General features: G+C 37.2%; 2 protein-coding genes across 3 annotated transcripts; one reads left to right on the top strand and one right to left on the bottom strand.

The window, feature by feature from the left end:
* Window positions 1-1,155: 1,155 nt before the first annotated feature.
* LOC127495876 (A disintegrin and metalloproteinase with thrombospondin motifs 15) lies at window positions 1,156-14,343 on the bottom strand. Its single transcript, XM_051863284.1, has 8 exons — window positions 11,136-14,343; window positions 9,349-9,481; window positions 7,541-7,708; window positions 7,123-7,406; window positions 6,297-6,474; window positions 6,050-6,225; window positions 4,668-4,843; window positions 1,156-3,304 (listed from the first exon to the last, which is right to left on the bottom strand). Exons 1-8 carry the CDS (start codon window positions 12,078-12,080, stop codon window positions 2,533-2,535), a joined length of 2,832 nt encoding a protein of 943 aa, XP_051719244.1. The 5' UTR covers window positions 12,081-14,343; the 3' UTR covers window positions 1,156-2,532.
* A 642-nt stretch (window positions 14,344-14,985) lies between these two features.
* LOC127495877 (A disintegrin and metalloproteinase with thrombospondin motifs 8) lies at window positions 14,986-26,376 on the top strand. Of its 2 annotated transcripts, XM_051863285.1 has the most exons (9): window positions 14,986-15,968; window positions 17,880-18,119; window positions 19,436-19,568; window positions 19,649-19,816; window positions 21,758-22,050; window positions 22,534-22,720; window positions 22,795-22,967; window positions 24,055-24,230; window positions 24,313-26,376. In XM_051863285.1, the coding sequence occupies exons 1-9, from the start codon at window positions 15,273-15,275 to the stop codon at window positions 25,043-25,045; spliced, it is 2,799 nt and encodes a 932-aa protein (XP_051719245.1). In that variant the 5' UTR covers window positions 14,986-15,272; the 3' UTR covers window positions 25,046-26,376. The 2 variants fall into 2 exon arrangements, with proteins under 2 accessions (XP_051719245.1, XP_051719247.1); XM_051863287.1 differs by lacking the exons at window positions 14,986-15,968; window positions 17,880-18,119; window positions 19,436-19,568; window positions 19,649-19,816 and having other exon boundaries at window positions 20,508-22,050.
* The last annotated feature ends 701 nt before the right edge of the window (window positions 26,377-27,077 follow it).

Here is a 27,077-nt window from a genome sequence, read left to right as displayed (position 1 = left end):
CACCAAATTTAACATACCTGCTCCCCATTCACACCTGAGACCTTGTAACACTAATGAGTCACATGACACCAGGGAGAGAAAATGGCTAATTGGGCCCAATTTGGACATTTTCACTTAGGGGTGTACTCACTTTTGTTGCCAGCGGTTTAGACATTAATGACTGTGTGTTGAGTTATTTTGAGGGGACAGCAAATTCACACTGTTATACAAGCTGTACACTCACTACTTTACATTGTAGCAAAGTGTCATTTCTTCAGTGTTGCCACATGAAAAGATATAATAAAATATTTACAAAAATGTGAGGGGTGTACTCACTTCTGTGAGATACTGTATATATGTATCTATCTTTCTATCTATTAAATGCTATATAAAAGTAGAAAGTAACCTGTGGCTCAGATGGTTGAGTTCTGTCACACAATTGACCGTTCACAAAGACCCGCCCCCTTAAATTACTGTTGCTACGTCCGACAAGCCATGCCGCTCTCTCACCACACATCATGTTCTCACACAGTGAAAAATACATCACAGAGCAAAGAGGACACTGACAACGCGTCGACAGACAAGACAGAGCAGGTTACTTTTGATATGAAACAAGGTCTCAAATTTCAAATTTTGTCATTTTTAAAGAAATTAAAACAATACCGTTTTGTGGCTCTTTAATGTGTCGTGACAGCGCCTCAGTGCAAGTGGCTCGTGAACCGATCATCACTTCCTACTAGTTTTTTTATAGCATCAAATAAACATGAATGAACATCATAAGGAATGTTGTTTCAACCGCGGAAAGATGTCAGTACACACCATTTTTCAAGTTCAAGTCCACCGATGTTAATCTACTAACTCCCCTGACTGCTTTGTTGGACAAAATGGCGGATTCGGCGATATGATTGGTTAGATTGCCTGTCAATCAAACTCCCGGTGAAGGGTCAATTGTAGAGGATCATCAGTCCTGAGGTACTCTGTTTTTTGCCTGAGAAAGACTGAACAGTGTCACTGAATGCTATGGGATTGTCCATGATGCTTCATCCGGCCTTTGGTGAAGAGATTACCTATAGTGTGGCATGACCAAACGACTTTTCAGCATAGTTTTAGGCTTATCGTTAACATATACATGATTCATACACACTTCCCCAGAACCCAATAGAGAGAGAAGAACCCTTTAAACATTTCATGTAATTTCTGTATTTATTTGTGCACAGTTGATGGATGTATACATAGTATACAACAAATTCCAATAAAAAACATAAGTGCCTTTTGCTGTATTAACATCAAAAGATGAGAGAAAGAAAAACCCAAAATGAAACAAGGGAGCACCTTTTAAATTAATGAAATGCTCTCAGCAACAACATCTGGTTTACATGGGTTGTTTGCACAAATGACAAAGTATCTTCATAAATCCAGCAGAGAATACATCTAATTCATTTACAATAAAACACTTGCTTTTCCATCCAAGAAACATGGTGACTTTACTAAAATCACAGTGGCCATAGCAGCTGCATGTGTAGTGTGAATACAGGCAAAATAAGACACTTGTATTTTTATGTTTAATATTTCTTCTTTTTTCACCTCTGTATACTGTAGACAGTTTAGCTGTTTAAAATGGAATACGAGGTTCAGCCATTTGGCATCATATTTTAGAAAGTGTCCCACTTAACATGTATTCACCCATAATCAAAACTGGATTTAGTACTTGTAGGGAAGCCTTGGTACAATATTTGCATCAGTGTCTTTTAGCAGAGTTCAGTTTTACGAGACTCAAAGACTTTCTTATGGTACACTTATATAGATAACTGAACTGATAAAGTTTATTGCCATCCCTTTGTGTACAGTACTATTTTATTAAACATTAACATTATTTATTTTATTAATGTAAATATTAGTTTAGGATCTGCCCAAAATGACAGGGTGCGATACTGATTACTTTTATTAAACCCAAACTAAAATCGTACTTTTGGCGACATTGTTTTGTCTTCTCTAAACTTGAATGTAATCCTAAATTCTGCTTGTTGAACCTTTAATGATTAGGAATGCTTTAATCTACTGACTAGCTCATCTTAATATACGAATACAAATGATCAATAGTGCATGGACCAAGATGCCCTATTTTGGCATACAATATGCTTCACATTTAGATCAAGTTATTCACATGTATATAAAGTCTGAATACAAACTCAAACACTTTTGCCTCAAATCTGATATCTTCACTTTATCGACAAACCACATGCAGAGGAAATGCTGTAAAAGTCTGTTTTTGTGACAGTTAATGCCATAACATAACATTTTACAACTGTAAGTGGTCTGTGTTATTTGGTTGCTTTAAAACACCGTCCTTTTCGAGGTAGGTGATATCCAACTATACCTAAAAATGTAACATGGTAAAATTTCTCATCAGCTTGGTAAAAGACATCATTTGTCTTTATTTCATGACAATATTCCCATTACAAAGAGTGAGGCACCACAGGATGCACAAGTAAAAAGTTCACTGCTTTTGCTTTGGCTCCATAAAATGGGTCCCAGAACACACAGAATGGGTCACTAGCAGGGCCGAATGGTGCAAAAGTCCAGTTCCTGTGGCTTTCTTTTACTTGAGCAGTGGTCTCTAGGTAAAAGCAGCCCAGTCTGAGTGATGCATCGTAGTGGGCGTCTCTTATAGCCTTTCCCGCAGGTTTTAGAGCATGAGGACCATTCGCCGATGCTCCACGTTGGGCAAGGGTCACCACACACCCTCATGGTACTAGGCCTTTGAGTGCTGTCACAATGTGTGGCTGTTTCCCCATATGAGTCCAAACACTGTATCAATCTACTTTGGACCCCGTTCCCACAGGTAACTGAACACTTATTCCAATCCACCGCTACCCACTTATAAGATGGCGTCTGATAGGCCGGCTTCTTCAGTTCCACTTTATTGCTGTCTTCCAGCACGCTGTTATGCGTGGGGTTCCTCTCCTCCTTCTTTAAGATCTTGCCCTCCTTATTTCCCACAGTCAGGTAGTAGGAGTAGCGCACGCGAGGCGGTGTCATTTTACCCACCGACAACAGTTCCACAGTGAGAGACTCTTTGAGAGGTCTAGTGGCCTGCAGCGTCTCCACCGATGTGCCAGTTCCACTGTAGCGCAGCAAACTTCCCTTTACGATAATGTCTTTTTCTACCGCTGAAACCACAAAGTTTCCATTCAGCAGATATTTGCCTTGGGCATTCTTTACTGCTAAATAGTTGTCATCGTTAATCAAACCGCGGTAACCGCGCTGCCTTACGTCCACATTTGCAGCTCCAACCGGTAGAGTCACCACAAAGTTATATCCATGCCTGTAAAATGAGATCACAGGATTGGACAATATTCAGAATAGGGTTGTCAAAAGTACCGACTTCGGTACCAAGTCGGTACTAAAATTTTAAAAATGTGACAATGCCAGCATTTCCCCCTAGCATTTTGAGCTGTTAAGCAGATTCTTAAACACCCCTGATTGGCCATTGTGTTCACGCACTCAACAGATACGTCTGTGATTGGCCACAATAATCAACACTTCAAAAACATGTTGTAAACAGACATCTTGTTGTAAACAAACATCATTAATTGACAGGAGCGTAAAATTTCAGTACCGACCGTTCATGAATGTGAATTTTTGATGCCGCTCAGAAATTTGAATTACAAGTTAATTGGAAGTTGAACTGGAATGACAGGCAAAATAAGAAAGTTGAAGTGGAATTTACAATTCAAAAAAATTCAACGGGTCATAGCATTAAGGGAAATGATGTGTTGTTCCATCTTATAGACTATAAAATTTCAATGATTAAATTAAAATATTAAAATGAATTATTACATTTAAGATGTATATAAAAATAAATATATTTTTGGTTTTTTGACTTTAGTTAATAACACTTATAACAGTTATATGAGTTTCGCTAACACATTAAGTAATATTAACTATATGTAATTACTATAGGGTTAATGTTACGGTTTGGGTAAGTTACTTGTAATTATGCATAATTTGTAATTACTATAGTAAGTAAATGTAACGTGAAACTACGTCACCAAAATAGTGTTACTGTTTTAATTCTGCTTTCTTAAATTCAAATTCAAATTAACACCAATTCACTGTCAATTCAAATTCAATTTAAATTCCAGTAAAAATCAGAAACACAAATAGAATTTAAAAGCATTTGCAAATCAATTCTGAACTGAATTGAAGTCTGTACCGAATGTGGATGCGTCAAAGTGAACGTTCTTTCCATTTGTCCTGTTGTCGACAGACTCACGTGCGTGGATTATGTCAGAAACTGAACAGGCATCTGTACACTGTATCCAGTGTAGACAGCATCAGTGATTATAATGGGTTCTATTTGCTTTTGATGCGATGCTCACATCCAGTGCAGGAAAATGTCAGCCATTAAGCGACTGAACGACAGTGGGTGGGGCCTATGGTGTGATGTTGTATAACTATTCGTCGATGTCTTGCTCTGGAGGCAGTCATATGCAAATGTTTTCCCCGTATGATGTCACAAATAAGGCAATGTCAAAACGAGCCATATTTGGAGCTTGATAAATGTGTTGTTTATAATGAGGCGGACGTTTAAGGATGTTTTAATGGTACAAAGACCTCTTATATGTCGAAAGATCAAGGCAAATTTTATTTCATGACCCCTTTATACTCAGAGATAAAGCACTTACATGGGTTTTGTGAACATTCCAGAGACTTTCTTGCAGTTTTGGTTGTCACCACCACACACACCACACTTGTCAAACTTCATGTTGGAGCTCAGTTTGCCATCACAGCCAGCTTTGATGCACTTTCCTTGAACACAGACCGCTGAGGTATCAGGAGAACAAGGGGTTCCGTCCACCACCTGTCACACAGATAACATTCACCATCACTTCACCATCGCCCTCTTTTTAAGTATGGTAACTTAAATGTGTTGAGTTATACAAGAGTAATTCCCAGTAAAACCTATGACCTTGGTGCTGCTAGTGGCATGTTCTGCCAGATGAGCAACAGGAACACTTCTAGCTCTCCTTGTCGATGTTTCATCAAGCCAAACAAAATAATTTTCATCCTCCACTGTTTTTTTTAAAGTATTTAATTAGAAAAAATATATAAAAATGAGAATTAAATATATGTATTATATGGCAAAGCTGAATTTTCAGCATCATTACTCCAGTCTTCAGTGTCACATGGGCCTTCAGAAATCATTCTAATATGCTCAAGAATTATCAATGTTGAAAACAGTTGTGCTGCTTAATATTTTTTGTCTGTCGAAACCGTGATACTTTTTTAGTATACTTTCATTAATAGAAAGTTCAAAACAAACAGCATTTAATTGAAAAAAAGAAAAGAAAAAAGTTTTATAAATCATAAATGTATTTGCTGTCACTTTTGGTCAATTTAATCCATCCTTGCTGAATAAAAGTATTAATTTAAAAAAAAAAAAAAAAAAACAACAACTTATCAACGGCCTATGTAAAGATATAGAAAGAAAGATTTAAGTAAAAAGTATTATATAAAATAAAAAAAGTAAAAGTATTAACAAAATATACAGAAGTCAATAATAATAAATAAGCACAAGTGTGTAGTGTGTGTGGCATGTTGACCAAGTAGTGCAAAATATTATGATGAAAAAAAGTTTCATATTTAATATACATGAGAATCAGGATTTTGGTCCAATGGGATGTCATGTGGGCGTGGCTAGCTCAGCAATAGAAACCAAGCGACTAACAGAATGTAGTATCACTCGTCTCTTTGTTGCAGCTGGTTAGGACATGGTTTTAGTTGTGCAACTATTGTAAGCTGATACACTTTAGCTGCATAGGTTGCTGATACTGTGGCTGATTCTCTTTCCATCTACAGCATGAGTGATTGTGACAAGCAGCCCTGCACAGTGTCACTCCACACAGCCATATCTGAGAGATAAGCTCCCACCATTACTTTTTAAAATTATCTTGTTCACTTTGAAAAAGGGATGTTATTCTTTCCATGGCTCAGAACCCCTTCTGCATATAAACCACTAATGTCAAACAACTTTGAAGTATTTAAGTGATAATATCAATTTATTTACCTTCGGCGCAAGGACATAGAAGTATCCAGTGCCATTGGCTCGGCAAATGAGCTTGCATCTGTCCTTAACAGAGACTCCAGAGTATTTCGGGACCCAGACTACAGACGGACTCAGTCTGTTAGTGTTCAGACTAATGCCATTGAACGACTCACACTGCTCCTCTCGAAAGCTCTTTCCTGTCACAAATAATCATCGTCAGACACTAATTCATGTTTTTTAACATGAGACTGAAAGATATTTTGTTTACCTGAATCTTTACAAGGCTCTAAGTTGCAGGAGCGATACTTCACTCTCAGTCCTTGGCAGTACTTGCCCCCGTTTTCAGGGACGGGGTTGTTACAGTCCCTTTTGGCGAGCTGCACCCCTCCCCCACACATACGGGAACATGGACCATACAGACCCCATCGACCCCAACGGCCGTCTACCTGCGGAAAGAGTCCACACGGTTTAGAAATTATTACATTTAGGGTACCAACTTGGTACCATCTTCTGTACCAAGTCGGTACAAAAATTTAAACAATTTGACGATACCAGAATTTCCCCCTAGCATTTTAACCGCTGTTGAGCAGATTCTTAAACACCTCTGATTGGCCATTGTGTTCACGCACTCAACAGATACATCTGTGATTGGGTACAATGATCAACGCTTCAAGAACAGACATCTTTGACGCTCTTCACCGAGTGCTTACACAGATACACACAGGAACGTTTGAAAGCAGGCGTCTATCAGTGGATCCGTCTATCAGCGGATCCCTAATATATCCCTAATATGCCTGCTTTCAAACGCTTCCATGTGTATCTGTGTAAGCGCTCGATGAAGAGCATCAAAGATGTCTATTTGCCATCACAGGAATAAATTACATTTTAAAATATATTACGATAGAAAGCATTCATTTTACTTTGTAATAATATTTCACAATATTGCTGTTTTTACTGTGTTTTTGATCAAATTGAATGCAGCTGTGGTGATCATAATAGTATACTTATTATCCAGGGATGACTGACATGTCCAAAAATACAAATCGAGTGCATTTGTCTGCAGTCAGATATACTTTAGTTAGCACATCACTCACCTTGTCTTTGGTAGTATTTTGCTTATCAGTACAAATCCCCCGGTAGCACAGCTTGTTGCTTCCACAGGTAGTACCGTCAGCCCAGGGAAAGTGGCGAGTCTGGCACACCAGCTGTCCTTTAGCTTTCCCAGTGCACCACAGTTTGGAGCAGGCCTGCATATACGGGCAAGGCTTAGATCCTGAGCCGAAGGCCAGCTCGCACTGACGGCTGAGCGAGTAGCTGACACCCGGAGGGTCCTCTGGAAGAGCCAGTAGCTTTTGGGGCTGATCAAGCAGACAGTCACCTAGAGAGCAAAGAGTACATTTAGTACTGTATGTTGGTGATTTGTGTAGCTGAGCATATCCTTGATGTTTTTGTCTGATGTTACTGAGATACACGTGTCAGAGTTGACTGCAACAGAGCAGTCAGCAAACTAACCATGGCCAGAATCCAGGAAGTCTGTGATGATGGCAGCACTGCAGACAGACCATGGCATGTTGTGGTCAATCTGGATCAGTGTGGGAGACATCATATGGTTGTCCCTCAACTTTCCAAACACCTCCTCACAAGCCTTCACGTTGTCATGTGGCATACTGAAGACATGACCTGGATAAGAGCCAAAGAAATAGTAAAGCCATGTCAATCTTTTTCTGTTTTAATTTTGATAAATCTATCTATCTATCTATCTATCTATCTATCTATCTATCTGTCTCTCTGTCTATCTATCTGTCTATCTGTCTCTCTGTCTATCTGTGCGTTCTATCTATCTATCTGTCTATCTGTCTATCGAGCTGTGTGTCTATCTATCCATCTATCTATCTATCTATCTATCTATCTGTCTGTCTGTCTGTCTGTGTTCTATCTATCTATCTATCTATCTATCTATCTATCTATCTATCTATCTGTGTCTGTCTCTCTATCTGTGTTCTATCTATCTATCTATTAATCTGTCTGTCTGTCTGTCTATCTATCTATCTGTCTATCTGTCTCTCTGTCTATCTGTGCGTTCTATCTATCTATCTGTCTATCTATCTATCGAGCTATGTGTCTATCTATCTATCTATCTATCTATCTATGTGTCTGTCTCTCTATCTGTGTTCTATCTATCTATCTATCTATCTATCTATCTATCTATCTATCTAACTGTCTGTCTGTGTTCTATCTATCTATCTATCTATCTATCTATCTATCTATCTGTCTGTCTCTTTGTCTGTCTATCTGTCTGTCTGTTCTATCTATCTATCTATCTATCTATCTGTCTGTCTGTCTGTCTGTCATTCTGTTCATCTGTCTGTGTTCTATCTATCTATCTATCTATGTGTCTGTCTCTCTATCTGTGTTGTATCTATCTATCTATCTATCTATCTAACTATCTATCTGTCTGTCTGTCTGTCTGTGTTCTATCTATCTATCTATCTATCTATCTATCTATCTATCTATCTATCTATCTATCTGTCTCTCTGTCTATCTATCTATCTATCTGTCTATCTGTCTCTCTGTCTATCTGTGCGTTCTATCTATCTATCTATCTATCTATCTATCTATCTATCTATCTCTATCTGTCTGTTCTATCTATCTGTCTATCTGTCTATCTAACTATCTATCTATCTATCTGTCTGTCTGTCTGTCTGTCTATCTATCTATCTATCTATATATCTAACTATCTATCGAGCTGTGTATCTATCTATCTATCTGTCTGTCTATCTATCTATCTATCTATCTAATTTCTGTCCGTCTGTCTGTCATTCAGTCAGTCTGTCTATTAGTGAGTCTGTCTATCATCAAGGTGCACAATGACTAACACATTCAAATATGTTCAAAGAGTTTCATAGGTCTGTACACACCATATAAGGATGGCACTCATGGACCAGCCCCAGTGAATGTGGTTCTTTCAGCATCTGCTAATGTTTTCCCATCTGTCTTTTATTAAACCTTTGTTTTCACAGGGATCAAGAGATGTGGAAAACTCTTGAATGCTGTTGTCATTGTTCTACTAAATTAATAATAAAGTATGACAGGGCTTTTTGTCTTAAAACAGCTGGCACAACATCCATGTTTAAAGATCAAGGAATCAGAGCTAGAATTTCAAGAGTGAGAAGCCTCATCAAAATCCCATCAGTCAGTCAAACAGTCTCAGAGTGGGCACTGGGCAGAGAACTCAGACAGGGACCTCCAGTTCACCTTTTTTTTTTTTTTTTTTTTTTGCACAAAAAATGTATTCATTTGAAACCAAACATAGCTCTCACCTAGTTCATGTGCAGTGGTGAAGGCAGAGGGGAGACCATCATCTTCAATAACTGAGCAGCTCCTCTTAGGATCACACATGGTGCCTACATCAGCCATTCCCAGAGTGTCACATGTGGTGGCCCCACACAGGTCCTGTGAAATCAGTGATTGTATTGTGACATAACAAGCATCAAGTGTTTCGGGAACAGTATGAAGATGACAGCTACTTAATTAATCTCTGAAATCATTTAAATCTCCAGGCTTCCTCATTGATAAGGTCTGGTCCAAAGCATATGAGTGTGAACCGTCTATTTCCAATTTGTCAAATCAGAATACAAGCTTATTGACTTTTGACATAATGAGAAGCACAGGACCAGCAAAGTTGGCCAAGAATGCCTGTAAACAGCTGTAGTTACGACATTGTTAAGAGGACAGATGGAACCATGTGAGAACATCAGCCACCTGGAGTCTTCAGGGATAACATTTGGGAACATTGAATACAATCCAATAGTGTCTTGACATAAATGGTTCAACTTTCTCATGCTGTAAAACAAGGAGTGGTGCAGTTTAAAGGAAATGGCCATGAGAAGATATATCTGTTCAAATTTAGGTATGCTTTTTAATACTTAAAATAATAGCATTTTTACAAAATATTTAGCAGAAAACAAGTAATATAAAGGCATGGAGTTAATTTTGCTGAAATAACAGGTGCAGCACTGGCAGGTATCTTTGCATAGCAGAGCGCAGTAGTGACAGCTGACTTAGATCACTCCTCTGCTCGAGTCAGTATTATATTTTGTGTTTTTTTTTTTTAACTCCTTATGTGTGCTTTCTGATGATGTAATGGTGCTTTTAAGTTTATATTGGAATCAAATGGTAGAAAATTAAATTTTCTTTTAGGAGCACTCCCTAGCTTTGACATGTTTCCAGAAATGTTTTACTATTTTCTATCCAGATGGCATGTCATGTTCGTTTAGAAAGGGTTTCTACTGTGGCAAAACCACTGAAGGATGTAATGTGCAACAAACTCAGCTAAGGAACAACTAAGGAAAAGTTATGTAAGATATAGGTCAGCGACTAATCAGGATATCAGAGAAGGAAATAAAAATCTAGATTAAAGCGTGTGTTCTTTAGCTAGAAATGTTATCTTTGTGTTCATGTTGGTTTCATACATTTTTGAAAAACATTTATAAATATTTTCTGCAAATATTTTGAGTACTACAAAAAGTACTAAAATACTTTCCTTGAACAAATGTGAGTAAACTTAATCATTCATATATATATATATATATATATATATATATAGATAGATAGATAGATAGATAGATATAGATATATAGATAGATATAATTATTTTTTTAATCAAAATTATATTTATATTCTACGGAAACTTATTGATCTTGACACAGTTGAGGGTCTCAAGGGTCTCAAAATGGCTTCCTGCATGGATGATTTACCAAACTTTTTTTAAATATGAATTTTATGTTATGAAAATGGGTTATGACAACATTTGTTTTTCAATAATTTTTTTTTTATTTTTTTTTTTTACTTTTTTTGCAATCTACAGTCACAACACCTATATATATATATATATACACACACACACACACACACACACACACACACACACACTTCCCACAGAAAAAAAAAAAAACAAAACAAAAAAAACAATAATATTAACTCAGAAATACAAACAACAACAAAAATATGTTCATCACAGAATGGATGTATTAAAGTCATTTTGTATAAATGAGATTTTTGGGGTATTTTAAATGACCTAATATAGCATTGACAGCATATTTCTTACCTGCTTTGTAAATAAAATAGCTGTGTCCCAATACTCTGGGTTTTTGTCGTTGATCTTATTCAGCTTCTTCTGCCAGGTGCAGAAATTGCGCAGGGTTAGTGCCGCGTTACTGGATACTTTGGGTCCTTTTTCTGCCTCATTAATCACCATAAGCTTTACAACCACAATACTGATGGCGTTCAAGATACTGTGGTGTTTGTACAGCTTTGCAGTGACAGACATGAGAGTCAAAAGGTAATGCTTCAGGTCGTCACCGTGGAATTTTGCCATAGACTCATCAGCAACAACCAGAACCTCTACGTATCTCGGTATAGAGGCGAATCTTTTCGATCTGCTCATGCTTTTCAACAAAGTTTCTGTGAAGTTCCTTGTATGTCCCTTCACATGTTTGTACTTTTCTAACGACTGCACAACGCCCGGGTTTAAACCAGATGTAACTCCGCACCGAGATGTTGAGTTCGGAGCGTGCAGATGTCTTCTCCTGCGGATGATGTGCGTTTTATCAGCATCATCTGAGATCAGTCCTGGTGCTGTGTTGGTCGACCTCCGCTCTATGAGGTACTCCATCCCGTTATAAGAAAACGCTCCTCGGACACCTCCACAGACACTGAGAGCTGCGTATGAATTCCTGTCTGCATTAACATCACCGGAGTAAAAGCATCTTCTAAAAGCAGGTCCTGCAAAAGCGTTTGAAGATGAGGTGTCATATTGAAATGTGCCGTCAGGAGCCAGAAAACTTGAGTCAGGCAGAAGATTAAGATACAATTCCTGATTAAAAGCGTTTATTCTGTAAACAACTAGTTCTTTGTTCAGTTTGTCATGACTTGTGAAATTTTCACCGTCAAGTCGAACAGGTTCACAAAAATCAGTTTCCATACAGAGGTATATTTTCGTTAAAAAAAGCATATGCAAGTGACAAAACAAAACAACGGGGAAAATCGACATCGTTGTTGTTGGTGATTTATAAATCCCTCAAAGTGTAAATCACACCGTGATGCTCTCGGTCATGGTTCTGTACATCCGTCATATGAATTAGGCATTGCCACAATCGCCATCCATCGCCATGGTGCTTCTCTCTGTGAAACCGGCTGTCTCTCTTTTATTCTTTTGCGTCATATGTAAACATTGCAGGTTGTAATATAAGTTTTTGGGAGGTTCAGATGAGAGCTCATGTTTCATGTTGAACACCGCAGACACTTATGGCTCTCTAAATATGAGCATCAAGCCAGGCGCGCTTCAGAGGTTACCTCCCACTCTATAGAAATGCCTGTCAGAGGTGTAGAATACTTGGCAAATGACTTTGAGGGAACTGTGTAAACGGGCTTGTTTTTGATAAATAAATTATTTTTAATTACTATTTTTTTTAAGCTTTTTATTAAAAAATATACTAAAAATACAATAAAAACCATAATAACATTTTCATAAAATGTCTTAGAAAATAAAATACATGTGTTTGTTTTTCTACAGTCATTTCAAATACTATACCATAAGAGCATGCTTAATAATTAACGAAGGTAATGAACAAAGATTCAAACGAGACTCCAATTGAACGCTACATGAGGGACAGAAGTGTCTGTTTGATATCCGTTTAATTTTAATACCTGTATTCAGGTGTGTTTTATAAGAGTAATTTTTTGGAAAGAAGTATTTTTATGGTGCATGTAGAACTGCTCATTATGCTGCTGTAGGTTAGTTGACTAGTTCAAATTATACGTAACAAGAACAAACTTCATACACGGATCTTGTCTGTGTTTACGGACATGAAGTTAACGCAATGACATAAGACTACAATTTCCCGCGCAATCCGACCCGATTTCTCAAAATTTAAATTTAAATTTTAGGCCTGCCCTAGTGCAATAGGGTAAGAACACTGCTTGACAACCATTTTTAATGTGCTTGCTCAATGGCATTTTGATTTTAACTACAATATTTAACGGAGTGCTGCTTTAATGGATATAATATTGCATAAAATTTGAATAAATTAGCCAACATTTTTGAATAGATAAAGTTGAGACTATTTTTATTGCCATTTGACAGTAAGAAAGAATACAAATAAAAGTCCTCAACAATTTTGTTCATAAACAATATTGTTGCAACTCTTAACAAATGCAACGAACTGAATAATTAGCTATGCAAATAGGGTAGTTAAACATTTTTGCAGTGTCACCTGAGCATGTAGCCTACAGTCTTTCCTCATTTTAGCCATCATGGATTCCCTTAAGTGGTGCTTCATTTGTATCATTTGTTACTAGAATCCATATAAACCAATCACATCCACCATTGAGTGAATCCAAAATTTGCATATTTTTATATTTGTAATTTCAGGCTCTGCAAGTTTGTGTACTGCTGCTGGATGCTCTTTCAAATTTCCCTCGACCTTCTCTTATCAGTTGATCTCCACACATGTGGTCATGACAGGGCTTTGAAAGCTCTTTGGAAGCAGCACAAACCGTAGATGACTGTCCATTATGACACCTACTGTGAACTCTTGCATGAACTGCCAAATGATCCACATATAGAACATTACAGCTTCTTTGCCCTTGCCTACAGTGGAATAAGTCACATTTGATATAGTGATTCTATGCACTAGCCTGTCTGGTTATTGGAAAAGCTCCATTGGTTTGCTGCTTTAAGAATGCACATCAGGACCTTTCCTGACGTTTGTGACCCTCAGTCATTGCTGACCTAAATGCCATACAGATTCTGTATAATCTTGCTTGGGGCTTGTAGAGAATGGACTTCTCTTTATGCTATAAACCAGTGAATGTCTCGTTTTTATGACGTTTTGTGTATTTTTTTAAATGTCCACTCTCGATAGGTATGCCTAGATTAGTAAACAAAAAAATGCTCATAAAAAGGTAATTTATTGTAAACCATTTGGTAGAATTCAATGCCAATAAATGCATTTGGAATTCAAATGTTCTTTTGTAATCTTACAATACAGATAATGGAACAAAAATGGTTTACAAAATCTTAATCTTAATAGGTACATTAGGCACACTGGTGCAAAGAGGAACAGTTGAAGTACTGCAATGATACAGATTATCTTTAAAAGATTTAAATAGGCCTACATTTTAACGTAATATCTAGCCTGTCGTGAATTTTTTCAACTTATTTCTACCTCATTTAAATCATCGTCGCCCTCTGGTGTCTGAGTCAGAGAATATCTATAAACTGGTTCAATCAGAACAAAACATGAATGAAGCGAATGTGTCCGTGTGTTCACATCCATATACAATGTCTTACTGCCACCTTGTGGAGATTGAACATTATGTCCCCTTTCTACATAGTCTACGAGTTAACTACAATGACGAACATTTTTTAGAGCACTGTAAAATAGTAAATAGAGTTGTAGATGATGCTTTTAAACAATCTGGATACAACCTACTACGTTTTATAGCCCCTCTTAAGCAGATTTACAGATTGCTCTACTCAGCACAATGGTGATAATTTATCGTGCAGCACTTGTGGAGTAATCATGCATTTATAGTCTTTTTACATAAAACTGCTGTTATTATTTATCACTCTATTAAGCATTAAAATATCGCAAATGAATCTTTTTTTTTTTTTTAATAACAAATGTTAACTTTTTATATCATGAAATATTTTACTTTTTATATTACTAGCACATCAAAACTAGAAATACACTAATATTAACTACTCAGTTGACAAACTGTTGCTATTTAGGAAGGGGTGTGCTTCTCAGTTTTCATTGGGCAAACCCGATCCAGAGGTTTTTCATGAGGGCACAGTGGGAGGAGAGACTACAGCAGCGCTGGATATCAAAAATAAACCTCTCATTTCTCAGAAAGTATAAATACCAGCGCCTCAATCCGTGAGACAGTCCTGGACTTTACAGCTCACGAACTTGGCTTCTATTAAACTTAAATTCAATTTGTGTACCTAGTGATAGCCTATGTGCATTAAATAATTACTTATTCAGTTTCAAAATAGATTTAAGCTAATGAAGGCATGTGCTGGATAGTAATTTTAAACGTTTATGATATTAACATTTTTCAGAAAAGGAATGGATCAATGATTCAACCCAGTTTCTGAAAGTTTATCATTAGCCTATAGTAGCCTAATCAATTCGTTATATTCATTATTTTCTATTTGGAATAGCAGCATTTTAATAAAATGTGGTCGTGTTTAGTCATATCTACTTTAATTGTTGGCCTCTTCGCTGAAATATCTGCACTCTCATTTGAGACTGAGGAGATTATACCTGTACGGCTGACTGGAAGGACCGGTGGACGAGTGGCAAAGAGGAGTGAAGAACAACTCAGCTTCAGACTCACGGCTTTCGGCAGGAATTTCACACTTAATTTGACACCGGACAGCTCCTTTATATCGCCAGCACTGAAGGTATATCGCATCAAGGTCAATCCACAAGAAAGACTCGAGTCAACCAGCAACCTGACAGATATTTATAAGTCCTTGAATCAAACTGAAGAGACTGGAGCAGAATTATTAAAAGGTTGTTTTTACACCGGCGCTGTCGACTCCAATGAGGACTCTATTGTTTCTGTCAGCTTATGTCGTGGGATTTTAGGATCATTCATCACAGATGGTAAAGAGTATACAGTCGAACCTAAACTTTTCGGCTTGGGAACATATGGAAAGTCAACCGAGCAGCTGCATGTCATTAAAAGAAGACGTTTTACAAAGTCCCCGCAGGTTTCTAAACAGCTGTCAGATATCAGAGATGATAATCGAAAGTCGATGATCCAGATGCCGTCTAGGCGCAGGCGCTTTGTCTCTACGCCCAGGTTTATTGAGACTTTGGTGGTCGGTGACGCTTCCCTGACACATTTCTATGGAGACGAGATCAAGGTAAGGACTCCCACGTCCTTAGATATTAGCAATTTTGACAGCTGAAAAATCTAGATGAAGCTTTTTCAGAAAATGGTAGCTGGTGCAAGATGATCCAAGATGGTCATTTGCCGGTTGACCAGCTGTCATCTTACAAAAACCAGCCACTTTGACCACTTTCAGATGGCATGCCCCAACTGCTAGCTGGGGTTTGCTGGTCTAAGATAGGCTACCAGCTTACACCAGCTAATAAATGTATTTTTAATGAAAGCTTGCTAAAAACAGCTTAAGTTTTGACTTAAGATTGTTTGCTGGTCTTATCTGTTTTAAGGTGGTCTTATCTAGTTTAAGATGGTCTCCCAGCTTGGCCAAGCTGGTGTTTAACTGGTTTAGCAGGTCAGAAAGCTGGTCTTCCACTCTAACTAATTGAAATTTGCCCAAAACCCTGCTAAAACCAGTCAACAGATAAGACAGACTATTCTGGGTGTCCATCTTTGGTTTACAAATACTAATTCATATTATAGGCTACCCCACCCTTTTGAGTCAAATACTTATTGTAATATCGAAAGAAGGATAAAACTTTTAACAGTAACACCATTTAGTGTACCTTGAGGGACATGTTAAAATGTACATACCATAGACTGTACAAGAATGAGTCACAGTTCATATGAACTGTACTTTACTGATCTTCACACCCACTTATGATCCACCACCCCCTGAAATTCTCCTTCATCGAGTCATCGAAAACAAATGATTGGAAAAGACTAGAGTGTGAAAAAATGCACTGTCCGGGTCGGGATCATGAGGCAGATAGCAATCCAGATGTTGATACTGGGATCCAAATTTGCAGATGGAAACACAATGCCTCATAAAGAAATCCATGGACAACCAGCTGCTTTACTGCTGACATCAGGGCTTTTCAACAAACAAACAAACAAACAAACCACATATTAATGAAAAGAATCTCCAGAATAATCTCTAGTGTTTGGCTCTATCGGACAATAATTATTCCCTTGTAAAGAATATTGAATGAGGTGGGCAATCAGTACAGGAACACATTTCTATATACCTGCTAACAGTAATCAATAATCCTATCTCCATTATCAAAATATTAACTTTTTTACTATGCATTGTCTATTGCAGTGTACTTCATCTGAAAAAGCTGGAGATATTATTGTCCACAATAACTTGGAAAAATATGCAGAGTAAAAACTGATCCGTTCCAGCAGTTCTGGACTGTCCTGCTAATGATGTAATGCTTTTACACTTAAAGGTGCAGTAAGCAATTTCTGAGAATCTTTGCTGAACACTGTTGATATTTGAAATCAACCCAAACAAACACACCCCTCCCTTCATTGCGCCGCCCCCAAAAGTCACAAAGACACAATGCAAGAGTGGACTTGTCTCTTTATCATAGCTGAAGTGAAGCAAATTGTGAAAATCTTAAACGAATGACAAGAAAACACAAAAAAATGAATATACAGTACACAAGTATATACAAGCAAGAGTTCATTGCTAGTCGCCAGCAGCACACGCTCAAAACCAGTGTCACTCACATATAGAGCAGATATAACGGCCTTCCTGCTTAGGTCTCTCCAGCGCTGGAAAGCTTTTCTAATATTAACGCGGGTCCTAAAGCTCTTGCCTGATCCTAACTCTTCTTTTTCCAGTGACATTCCTCTGACCTTTTCTCTTTTGTAATGTCTCTCAGCCATCTCTCTTTCTACAGTCTTTCTTCAAATCTCCCTCTTGCTCACTCTCTCTCCTCCCCCATCATGAGTGTATACACCCCCTACTGCCAATTGGCTGCAAGTGTGTTGTGGTGCTCGGTTTGATCCACTTTCAACAGCGTTTCTCAGAAATCACTTACTACACCTTTAACATTCTGCTGCACAGTTGGCGAATAGCAAGCTGTTGGTTTTCTCTCCTTAGCACTACATGCTGACCTTGATGTCAGTGGCTGCTCAGATTTACAAACATCCCAGCATTAAGAACTCCATCAACATAGTGCTTGTGAAGATGCTGATCGTGGAGGACGAAGAGGTTGGACCGTCAGTCTCCAGCAATGGAGGCGTCGCTCTGCGCAACTTCTGTGCCTGGCAACAACTCTTCAACCCGCCCAGCCACAGGCATCCGGAGCACTATGATACAGCCATACTTTTTACTAGAGAGGTGAGCAGTGATTTATTATGTATTTTATGGGACCTTGATGAAGTGAGATTCTTGACAGTAGCTGAATTTAGAATAGCTGTCCCTTGTGAAAAAGAAGTACACTTAAGCATACTTTTTTTAATGATGAAGCTGCAATTTAGTACAACTAAAAATATTTTACATTCAAATGTAATATTGAACAACATACAACTACAGTTAAAATTATAACTAAAATTATAATGTGCTTTAGCATGTTAGTCAAAACATCAAAATAAGTGTACTTCTTTACAGCATGACAAAAGATTATTAAACATAATGATTTAAAGGCATAGTTTACCCAAAAATGAAAATTCTGTCATTAATTACTCACCCTCATGTCGTTCCAAACCCGTAAGACCTTCGTTCATCTTCAGAACACAAATTAAGATCTTTTTGATGAAATCTGAGAGCTTTCTGTCCCTCCATTGACAGCCTACGCAACTACCACTTTCAAGCCCCAGAAAGGTAGTAAAGACATCATAAAAGTAATCCATGTGACTCAGTGGTTAACCTTAATTTTATAAAGTGATGCGAGTGCTTTGCACAAAAAAATAATAATTTACCATTTTATTTACAAACAACAAAAGCCTTGCGAGTTTGGAACAACATGAGGGTGAGTAATTAATGACAGAATTTTCATTTTTGTGTGAACTAACCCTTTAAAACGTACTTTAATGTAATTTTTTTTCATTTGGCACTTTTTAAAAGTCTGTTAAGAAACATTCATGAAAGTGTACTCACTTTAAGTACAATATACTTGAGTGGCATTTATTGCTTTTATTATACAACTAAAAATTGTGCATATGACCGGGCTTAACAGCTTAAGTGTGAGCTTGACCTGTCAAAAAAAGTGTGTTGAAAAGTGTGTAAAAAATTGATGGTGCTTTGCTCATTACAAGAGCAGACATTATGGCATATTGAAACTGAAAACAGGAGCAGACCGACTACAGACAGCAGTTCCTCTGAAAGGTGAACACATGTGAGACCGGCTCTCGGACTGTGCCAAGGCCAGATGTGCCTTGAATCATGTGTGTTTTGTGGTCTTTTGCTTTGGAAACATTTGTCTCCGTCTCGGATCTCTGGGCAAAGGATGGAAAAGACTCCAGTCATGTTTTTGAGATACATTTTCAGACGCCACATAGTTACATTTTCTCACTTCATAGGTCTGCTGTCTGCCAAAACTATTTATTTGCTTGGTTTTATGATGGAAACACTGGCAAATATGTTTTTCGCTCTTACTATTAACCAGAACCTTGGAACAGCAATGAGATTTTTTTAAATCCTAAACTCCCTTTCAGGACATCTGTGGACATCAGAGTTGTGACACATTGGGTGTAGCTGATGTCGGAACCATGTGTGACACCAAAAGGAGCTGTTCTGTTATTGAAGACAACGGCCTTCAGGCCGCTTACACGACTGCTCATGAGCTAGGTGTGGATGTCCTCTGGTAAACACTCAACAATTGTTAAGTTGATTTGACCTTCCATAATGTGATTTTGTTCTTCTTTTAGGCCATGTTTTGAGTATGCCGCACGATGACACCAAGAACTGTGAGCAGCTTTTTGGACATCTAGGCGAGCACCACATCATGGCCCCTGTTTTCACTCAGCTCAATAAGACCTCGCCTTGGTCTCCCTGCAGTGCTTTGTATGTCACAGATTTTTTCAACAATGGATATGGTACGTGGACACAATTTTAGCTGGGTCAATGACGTGACACTCTTTTTTTGTCCAGATCCATTAATGGTAACAATTTATTTTAGGGTTCAGTTCTCACTTTTAACTAGTTGCCTATTAGCTTGCATATTACTAGGATATTGGCTGTTTATTAGTACTTATAAAGCACATATTAATATTCTGCATGACCTTATTCTACATCCCTTAATCCTACCCAATACCTAAACCTAACAGCTACCTGATTAACTATTAATAAGCAGTAAATTAGGAGTTTATTGAGGCAAAAGTTGTAGTTAATAGTGAATATGTGTTCCCCATAATGAAGTTTTACTCTACAGTGAATAGCATATATATTTCAATACATTTATTCTATAATTAACATGTTTTTAATTTATGAATTAAAATTAATTTGAATATTTTGAGGGTCATAAAGTAAAAAATGTCTAAAATCATAATAAAGTAAAAAGAATGAAATTATGAAAATAAGTAATTACTTTTATATAATTTTATTATTATTGATTAGAAAATGTATTTATTTATGATTATTATATATTATACAATATTTATTACAAAATTAATATTTAACAAAACATAAAACAAATGATATCATAGAAATATTATTAATGTTATATTAATGCAGACACTCAAGATTGTATGTCAGGGTCAATACATTTTATTTATTATTATTTGATTATTATAAAATAATTAGGTTAGTATGATGTAATATATATATATATATATATATGTAAGCAATAAGCTTATTGCTTTTATAAAACAGGTACCACACAATACAAATATTGAAGCCAATAATATGTATCAATGCAACTTTCATGAAGTAAACTTTCACTAAAAGCCTTCTTTCCGCCGAAAAAATAGTCCCTGACCGTAAACAGCAACAGAAGTTACATTATTACGGCATTAGATGGCGGCAAAGACTTTATGAGTGTGTCAGTCAGTAGCAAAGATTTTTACATTGAAAAGAGTGAATTGTTGTGAACATGGAACAAGACGCAACTGACAAATGCTTTGACTAGCGCTGTCAGTCACGGGAAAACCCCTTAACTGTTAAAAGGACAAGATAATACATCGGACATTTAAACAGTTTTTTTATTATGAACATAGGACTGACCTGAAGGAAAATGCTAAATTTGAATGCAGGTAATAAACTCGCTCACTCCATCTCTTTCTCACAATACTACATAATACAGTAAGCTTCAATAAACAATATCAATTGAGAACAGTTTATGTTACTAAGAGTGGTTGCTAAGGGTGTTGTGTAGTTCGTTGTGTAGTAGCGGTCATAGCCGTGTTTTATTGTGAATAAAACACAGCTATTAAGATTTTTTAAAACCAGCAAGGAGTACATTTATAAGAATTTCGATCCCAATCCTGATTTTTCCTTTTCTTCATCATGGATACTCTTATTAGTTAATGCCCCAGTTTCAATAAGTGCAAATTTGCAACAGAAAAGGAAACAGATACTTGTGAATGCCATTAAAAAGTCAGCCTAACTTATGCAGTGAGCGTCAGGGGTTCCCCTCGTTTATAGTCAAACATTTTTACATCATCTTTTGCTTGTTATAATGTAGATTCATAATTTTAAGTTCCTTTCCATTGAGTCAGAACGAACGCATTCCTTTCACTTCACTCCAACTCATAAAAAGGGAATGTAACAAATGTTTTCTTTCCACCGGGCCACGTCTCTTTAGTATTGGTCTCGCACATTTCCTTTTTAACTGCTGTATCATTTGAAGTGGGCAGTGGCCCATGTTCCCCACGTGCATTTCTGCTCACTCGTGTTCCTCCTCGCGGCTCACTCCCCCAGATGTGCATTCCTGCAAGTCTCCCTAAATGTCAGCTCCAGGAGCCCAATGTTCCTACTGTTACACAATCCTTTGATTTCAGGATTTACTACTCTCTAACTCTTCCTCTGGATAATAACAGGAGACTGTTTACTGGACACCCCTGAGACGATAGTGACCTTACCCACTGAGCTGCCAGGCATAACTTACAGCCTGGACCGCCAGTGCCAACAGATATTTGGAGAGGAGTTTTCGCATTGTCCCAACACCTCAGCCAGTGAGGTGTGCGTACAGCTCTGGTGCCAGGAAGAAGGGCAGTCTTTGTGCACAACCAGGAACGGGAGCCTTCCCTGGGCGGACGGCACAAGCTGCGGCCCCAACAGGACCTGCCTGAACAGTGTATGCATGTCCTCTGAGGAAGTCATGAGGCCTAAGGTATTTGAAGCTACTCTTGCGTAACATAAATAAAGGATTTTTTGCCTTTCATTTAATCATTTTATCAGTATAGGTACACAAAAAATTATAAAGGACATTAAAATAAAAGGGTCAATGACTTGATCCCACATTTTGTTGTTCAGATCTATTGATTTATTCAAATACACTACCGTTCAAAAGTTTGTGTTTTTGAAAGAAGTCAAAAATATAGTATAACAGTAATATCATGAATTATTATTACAATTTAAATATTATTACAATAAAGCTCTTTCTGATTTAAAAGAACTGTTTTCTATTAGAATATATCTTCAGTGTCACATCATCCTTCAGAAATCATTCTTATATGCTGATTTGGTGCTCAAGAAACATTTCTTATTATTATCAAAGTCATTATTTGCTGTTTGTTTGGGTGACACTAAAATCACACGCTTCAGCTTCAGGAGTCTAGGACATTCATTTAGTTGTGTGATTCTTCTGGTTCAGCCGGCTGTGGATGGAGGCTGGGGCGAGTGGGGACCATGGCAACCATGTTCCAGATCATGCGGAGGCGGAGTGATGTTCTCCTACCGAGAGTGCAGCCGGCCGTCTCCTGAAAACGGTGGAAAATACTGTGTGGGCCAGAGAGTGAATTACCAGTCCTGCAACAAACAGGCCTGTGAGAATAACCAAGGTGGGTTGTTCTCTTCAGTGTCAGTCATTTCATATTGTGTTATTATACTAGGTAACAATTCTTTACAATTGCAGGAAAAAGTTTCAGAGAGGAACAGTGTGAGAAGTACAACAATCCCAATCACTTCGATGTGCATGGAAATGTGAAGCAGTGGATACCAAAATACGCTGGAGTGTCACTACGGGATAGGTGTAAACTCTTTTGCAGAGCACGAGGCAGCAGTGAATTCAGAGTATTTGCAACTAAAGTAAGTTGCACGTTATTTTCGAAATCTATAATGTGAGCACACTTAAATTTACATTTATACATTTGGCAGATGCTTTTATCCAAGGCAACTTACATTGCATTCACACCAGAGCTTGACATTAACTTTTTTGCTCCCCAGCCACTGTGGCTAGTGCTTTTCCAAAGTTACTAGCCACTCAGCATTTTCACTGGCCACGATTTTGACATTGATACCATGGGAAAAAAACTGCCATATAGATATTTTAATATCTCATAATTTGGCAGCAGGTATATTAGGCTGCTGTCACTTTAAGAAAAAATCCATTATACTGTTGCAAATGCGTTTTCTTTCTCAACTGTTTACGTTCACTTAAAACATAACTGACTGTGTTTAAGTGAATACTCACCAAGACCGGCATTTTGACATTATTTTGTGTGTATTTGATTGTTTAAGTGCAATAAGTAGCGAAAAACAACTCAATTTAGTACTGAGAGGCGGCTTTTTGTGCGCATGCTTTGGGTGTGAGCACAAAATCTGTGAGAATGAGTAAAATTATGCACAATACGAGCCGAAATTCAAGCCCTGTAACACCAACAATATTCATCCGGAGCAAATGAAACTAGTGAGTGAGGGGAGGCGGGTTTATGTGTCAACTCGCTGTCGAAGAGATGTGAGAATGAGAAAGCGCAGCTAGTATTGCGTATCTATTCTGCAGTAAATTAGTATTGGAAGTGTTTCAGATATTTCAGAATTGATATGTATTGAAAAATCAATATTTTTGACAACACTACATTGCACTTAGTTTATTATTTTTAGATGCCTTTTTTAAAGACTACAATTACAAAAAATGTATATATACAATTCATCCTGCCAAAGTGGCTAGTAGGAGTGACTGCGTTACATGCCACAGCTGAAATCCACCTGCATTTGGTGGGTGTTAATGTCAAGCCCTGATTCACAGTGTACATTTTATCAGTTCTTGTTTTCCCTGGGAATCAAACACATGACATTTGCATTGTTAGTGTCAAGCGGTACTGTTTAAGCTTTTACCAATTAACTGGTCTTTTACTGTTAAATTGATAATTTTTGTACATCGTTTCAATCTTAGGTAATTGATGGAACCCCATGCGGTCCAGATACCACATCATTCTGTGTGCAAGGCCAATGTATCAAAGCTGGTTGTGACCTGGAGATCGATTCTAATAAGAAGCTCGACAAATGCGGCGTGTGTGGTGGGAACGGTCAGAGCTGCAGGATGATATCTGGCTCGTTCAATAAAGTCGTGTAAGAATATCTCACTGCTATTTTTAATGAAAAAGTTTGTTCATTTTGGCCACAGTAATTCAAATCTCTCCTGTTTTTCTAGCCATGGATATAAGGATATTGTGACAATTCCAAGTGGAGCCACTAACATTAACATCAAACAGCAGAGCCATGGAAGTATACCACACGATGGCCATTACTTGGCTGTACGGAGAGAAAATGGTGATTATATTTTGAATGGCAACTTCTCGGTCTCCACAGTGGAGCAGTATATTCCAGTGCTTGGGGCTGTGCTGAAGTACAGTGGCTCGTCTACCACATTGGAGAGACTTCAGAGCTTCCGCCAGCTACAGGAACCAATCACAATACAGCTGCTCTCCACCGCTGGGGAATCCATCCCACCGAAGGTCAAATACACCTTCTACATTCCTAAAACCATGTCTTTCAGCAAACCTAAAGACAAAAAGATTGCTGGCAAACTAATCCATCCCTTCGGGGTGCCACAGTGGGTCTCGGGCGACTGGTCTGAATGCTCCAAAACTTGTGGTTCAGGGTGGTCCAGGAGAAATGTGGAATGTAAAGACAATGCTGGCTTCTATTCAAACCATTGCAATAAAGATCTCAGACCTTCTGATATCAGGCCCTGTGCAGACCTGCCATGCCCCATGTGGCAAATAGGACCTTGGTCTTCATGCTCACAAACTTGTGGCCACGGTGAACGCCAGCGTAGGATGCTCTGCATTGATTACACTGGGAAGATTGTGGAACTGGAGAATTGTGATCCTGCCAAGATGCCTCAATCAGTATCTGAAAAGTGTTTCTACCAAGAGTGTTGAGGACATCATGCAGGCTTTCAAATTATTCAGAGGTGATAAGACGTTCCTGTGAAACAATATACAGATTATCGTTTGACCGTGCTTCAAGTTGGAGCAGGAAATATTCAGCCTTAGATGGAAAAATTGTTGAGCTGTGTGGAGTGATCTTGGTCATGAATGTTGCACGGACTGATTTTCCAAATATATATTAATAACCACTATTGAAGTTTTATCCAATAGATATCTACCTCAGCAAGCAATGCTGTTTCCCTAACTTCTGTCTCCTATTTGCTTTTTCAGATCATTCCATATCAATTATTTTTCAACAATACAAAACACACCAATCAGACTTTTACATTCATCTCAGGCTGAATTTTTAAAATAAGGACAGAAATCATTTAGTTCCAAACATTCAAAGCTTCTAATTTGGAATTTAGAAATTACAAAATGGAATTATTTTAACTTGTAATGGGAAAATGTTACTAGGAACTGTCACTCGCTAAGCCACTATGAAGGTGCTATCATTTTATATTGATTTACTTCGTGATTTGGTCAATAATTATTGACTTTTACTTTTTTTATTTATGGCTTGCATGTATCAGAGGCTATTTTCACTTTCAGAGTTGAAGTGTAGCAAGAACACTTGATTAAAGCATGATCATATAAATCTATTAGTTCATGTATATTGAAAACTGTATCAGAGGTACACAGTGGTTGAGCCTAATTTATTTTCTGGAACATTAATAATGACAATTAAGTGTTCGATCTAGTTTAGGAACTACTTTTATAAATTCCTCAACAAACATAATGTTTGTGTCCATTCAGAGGGTTAGACAATGGTTATGTAATTTACCATTTACTATCGCTGTTCTTTGTATTAAACACTGTTTTATTTCAAAAGTGCACATAGCAAATTGTTGTGAATTGCTACGTGAATGAAAACATGGAGTTTTGGAAACATCAGACCTTCCAGTGTTTTCATGCTTCATGAGTAGATATGTCTGCTGAAGTTTTGAAAGAGCTGTGTAGTTGAAAAAAAACAAAAAAACAAAAAAAAAAAACAGTACAAATAGGTTATGCTCCTTTAAAATGATTGTATATGAATGTTAATATGGTTCCAGTTGTGTATATTTTATATATTAGTCATATTAAAATGCGGCAAAACATATTATCCCTTCAGTGAAGGACTGTACTTTGTTACTTCTTCATTGTAATTCTATTTATTTTTGTAAATTTTTATTGTATAAAATTGATACAAATTATGCAATGTTTTCCAGATGCTGCTTTCTTTTTGTTTTGTAACTTATCAATGAAATGTCTGAAAATAAAAATACCTAAACATTACAAAATCACCTTTTTGGATGAATGTATTTAATTAAGGCTACCAGAAGTGTAAGTGCAAAACATAAACCATTAGATATTTACATTTAATATGAATGACTACAAAAGTACATGGACCAGCATAATGAGACAAGAAGGCTCTTATTTTCCTGATATTACAGAGCACGGATCTGCATGCTAAAATGTGGTTTGTAAAGTTCAGCTGGATGTCAAATACGATAACAGGATTCCTGGCTAGCTGTAGTGTTGTTGACCTCAGTAAGGTTGAGCTAGAGGTGGCGTTCCTTCATCCAGTACAAAATGTCAAAAATGTCCTGAGATATAAGCTGAGATTGTGGGGCTGTTGGATCGGAATGACTGTGTATCCTATGGAATAGGATACACAGTCTGCTATCCTATGCTATCCCTATCCTATGGAATAGGATACACACTGCCAAAATTAAAAAATAAATAAATACATAAATAAATATACAAAGAAATATAAAAAAGCAAAAATAAATAAATAAATAAATATACAAATATATATATATATATATATATATATATATATATATATATATATATATATTTATACATTTATTTCCTTATTTATGTATATTTTTATTTTTTTCCCCACATTTTTTTTCTTTTATTTATTTATACATTTATTCATTTCTACATTTTTTTATTTTCACATTTATGTATTTCTAAATTTTTTTGTCTGTAGGGTTAT

This window comes from Ctenopharyngodon idella, chromosome 15 (genome assembly GCF_019924925.1).
Source record: "Ctenopharyngodon idella isolate HZGC_01 chromosome 15, HZGC01, whole genome shotgun sequence".
NCBI lineage: Eukaryota > Metazoa > Chordata > Actinopteri > Cypriniformes > Xenocyprididae > Ctenopharyngodon > Ctenopharyngodon idella.
This window is presented reverse-complemented; position numbering and strand designations above follow the sequence as displayed.

What these genes read in the sequence shown, in the direction of transcription:
- LOC127495876 (XM_051863284.1), bottom strand. Translation starts at nt 12,080, where the DNA reads ATGTCGATTTTCCCCGTTGTTTTGTTTTGTCACTTGCATATGCTTTTT. An exon ending in CTATTTTATTTACAAAGCAG is followed by an intron (nt 9,482 to 11,135) that starts GTAAGAAATATG and finishes CTGATTTCACAG; the next exon opens with GACCTGTGTGGGGCCACCAC. An exon ending in CACCACTGCACATGAACTAG is followed by an intron (nt 7,709 to 9,348) that starts GTGAGAGCTATG and finishes GCTCTTATCCAG; the next exon opens with GTCATGTCTTCAGTATGCCA.
- LOC127495877 (XM_051863285.1), top strand. Translation starts at nt 15,273, where the DNA reads ATGTGGTCGTGTTTAGTCATATCTACTTTAATTGTTGGCCTCTTCGCT. An exon ending in CCATACTTTTTACTAGAGAG is followed by an intron (nt 18,120 to 19,435) that starts GTGAGCAGTGAT and finishes ACTCCCTTTCAG; the next exon opens with GACATCTGTGGACATCAGAG. An exon ending in TTTTTTCAACAATGGATATG is followed by an intron (nt 19,817 to 21,757) that starts GTACGTGGACAC and finishes GGATAATAACAG; the next exon opens with GAGACTGTTTACTGGACACC.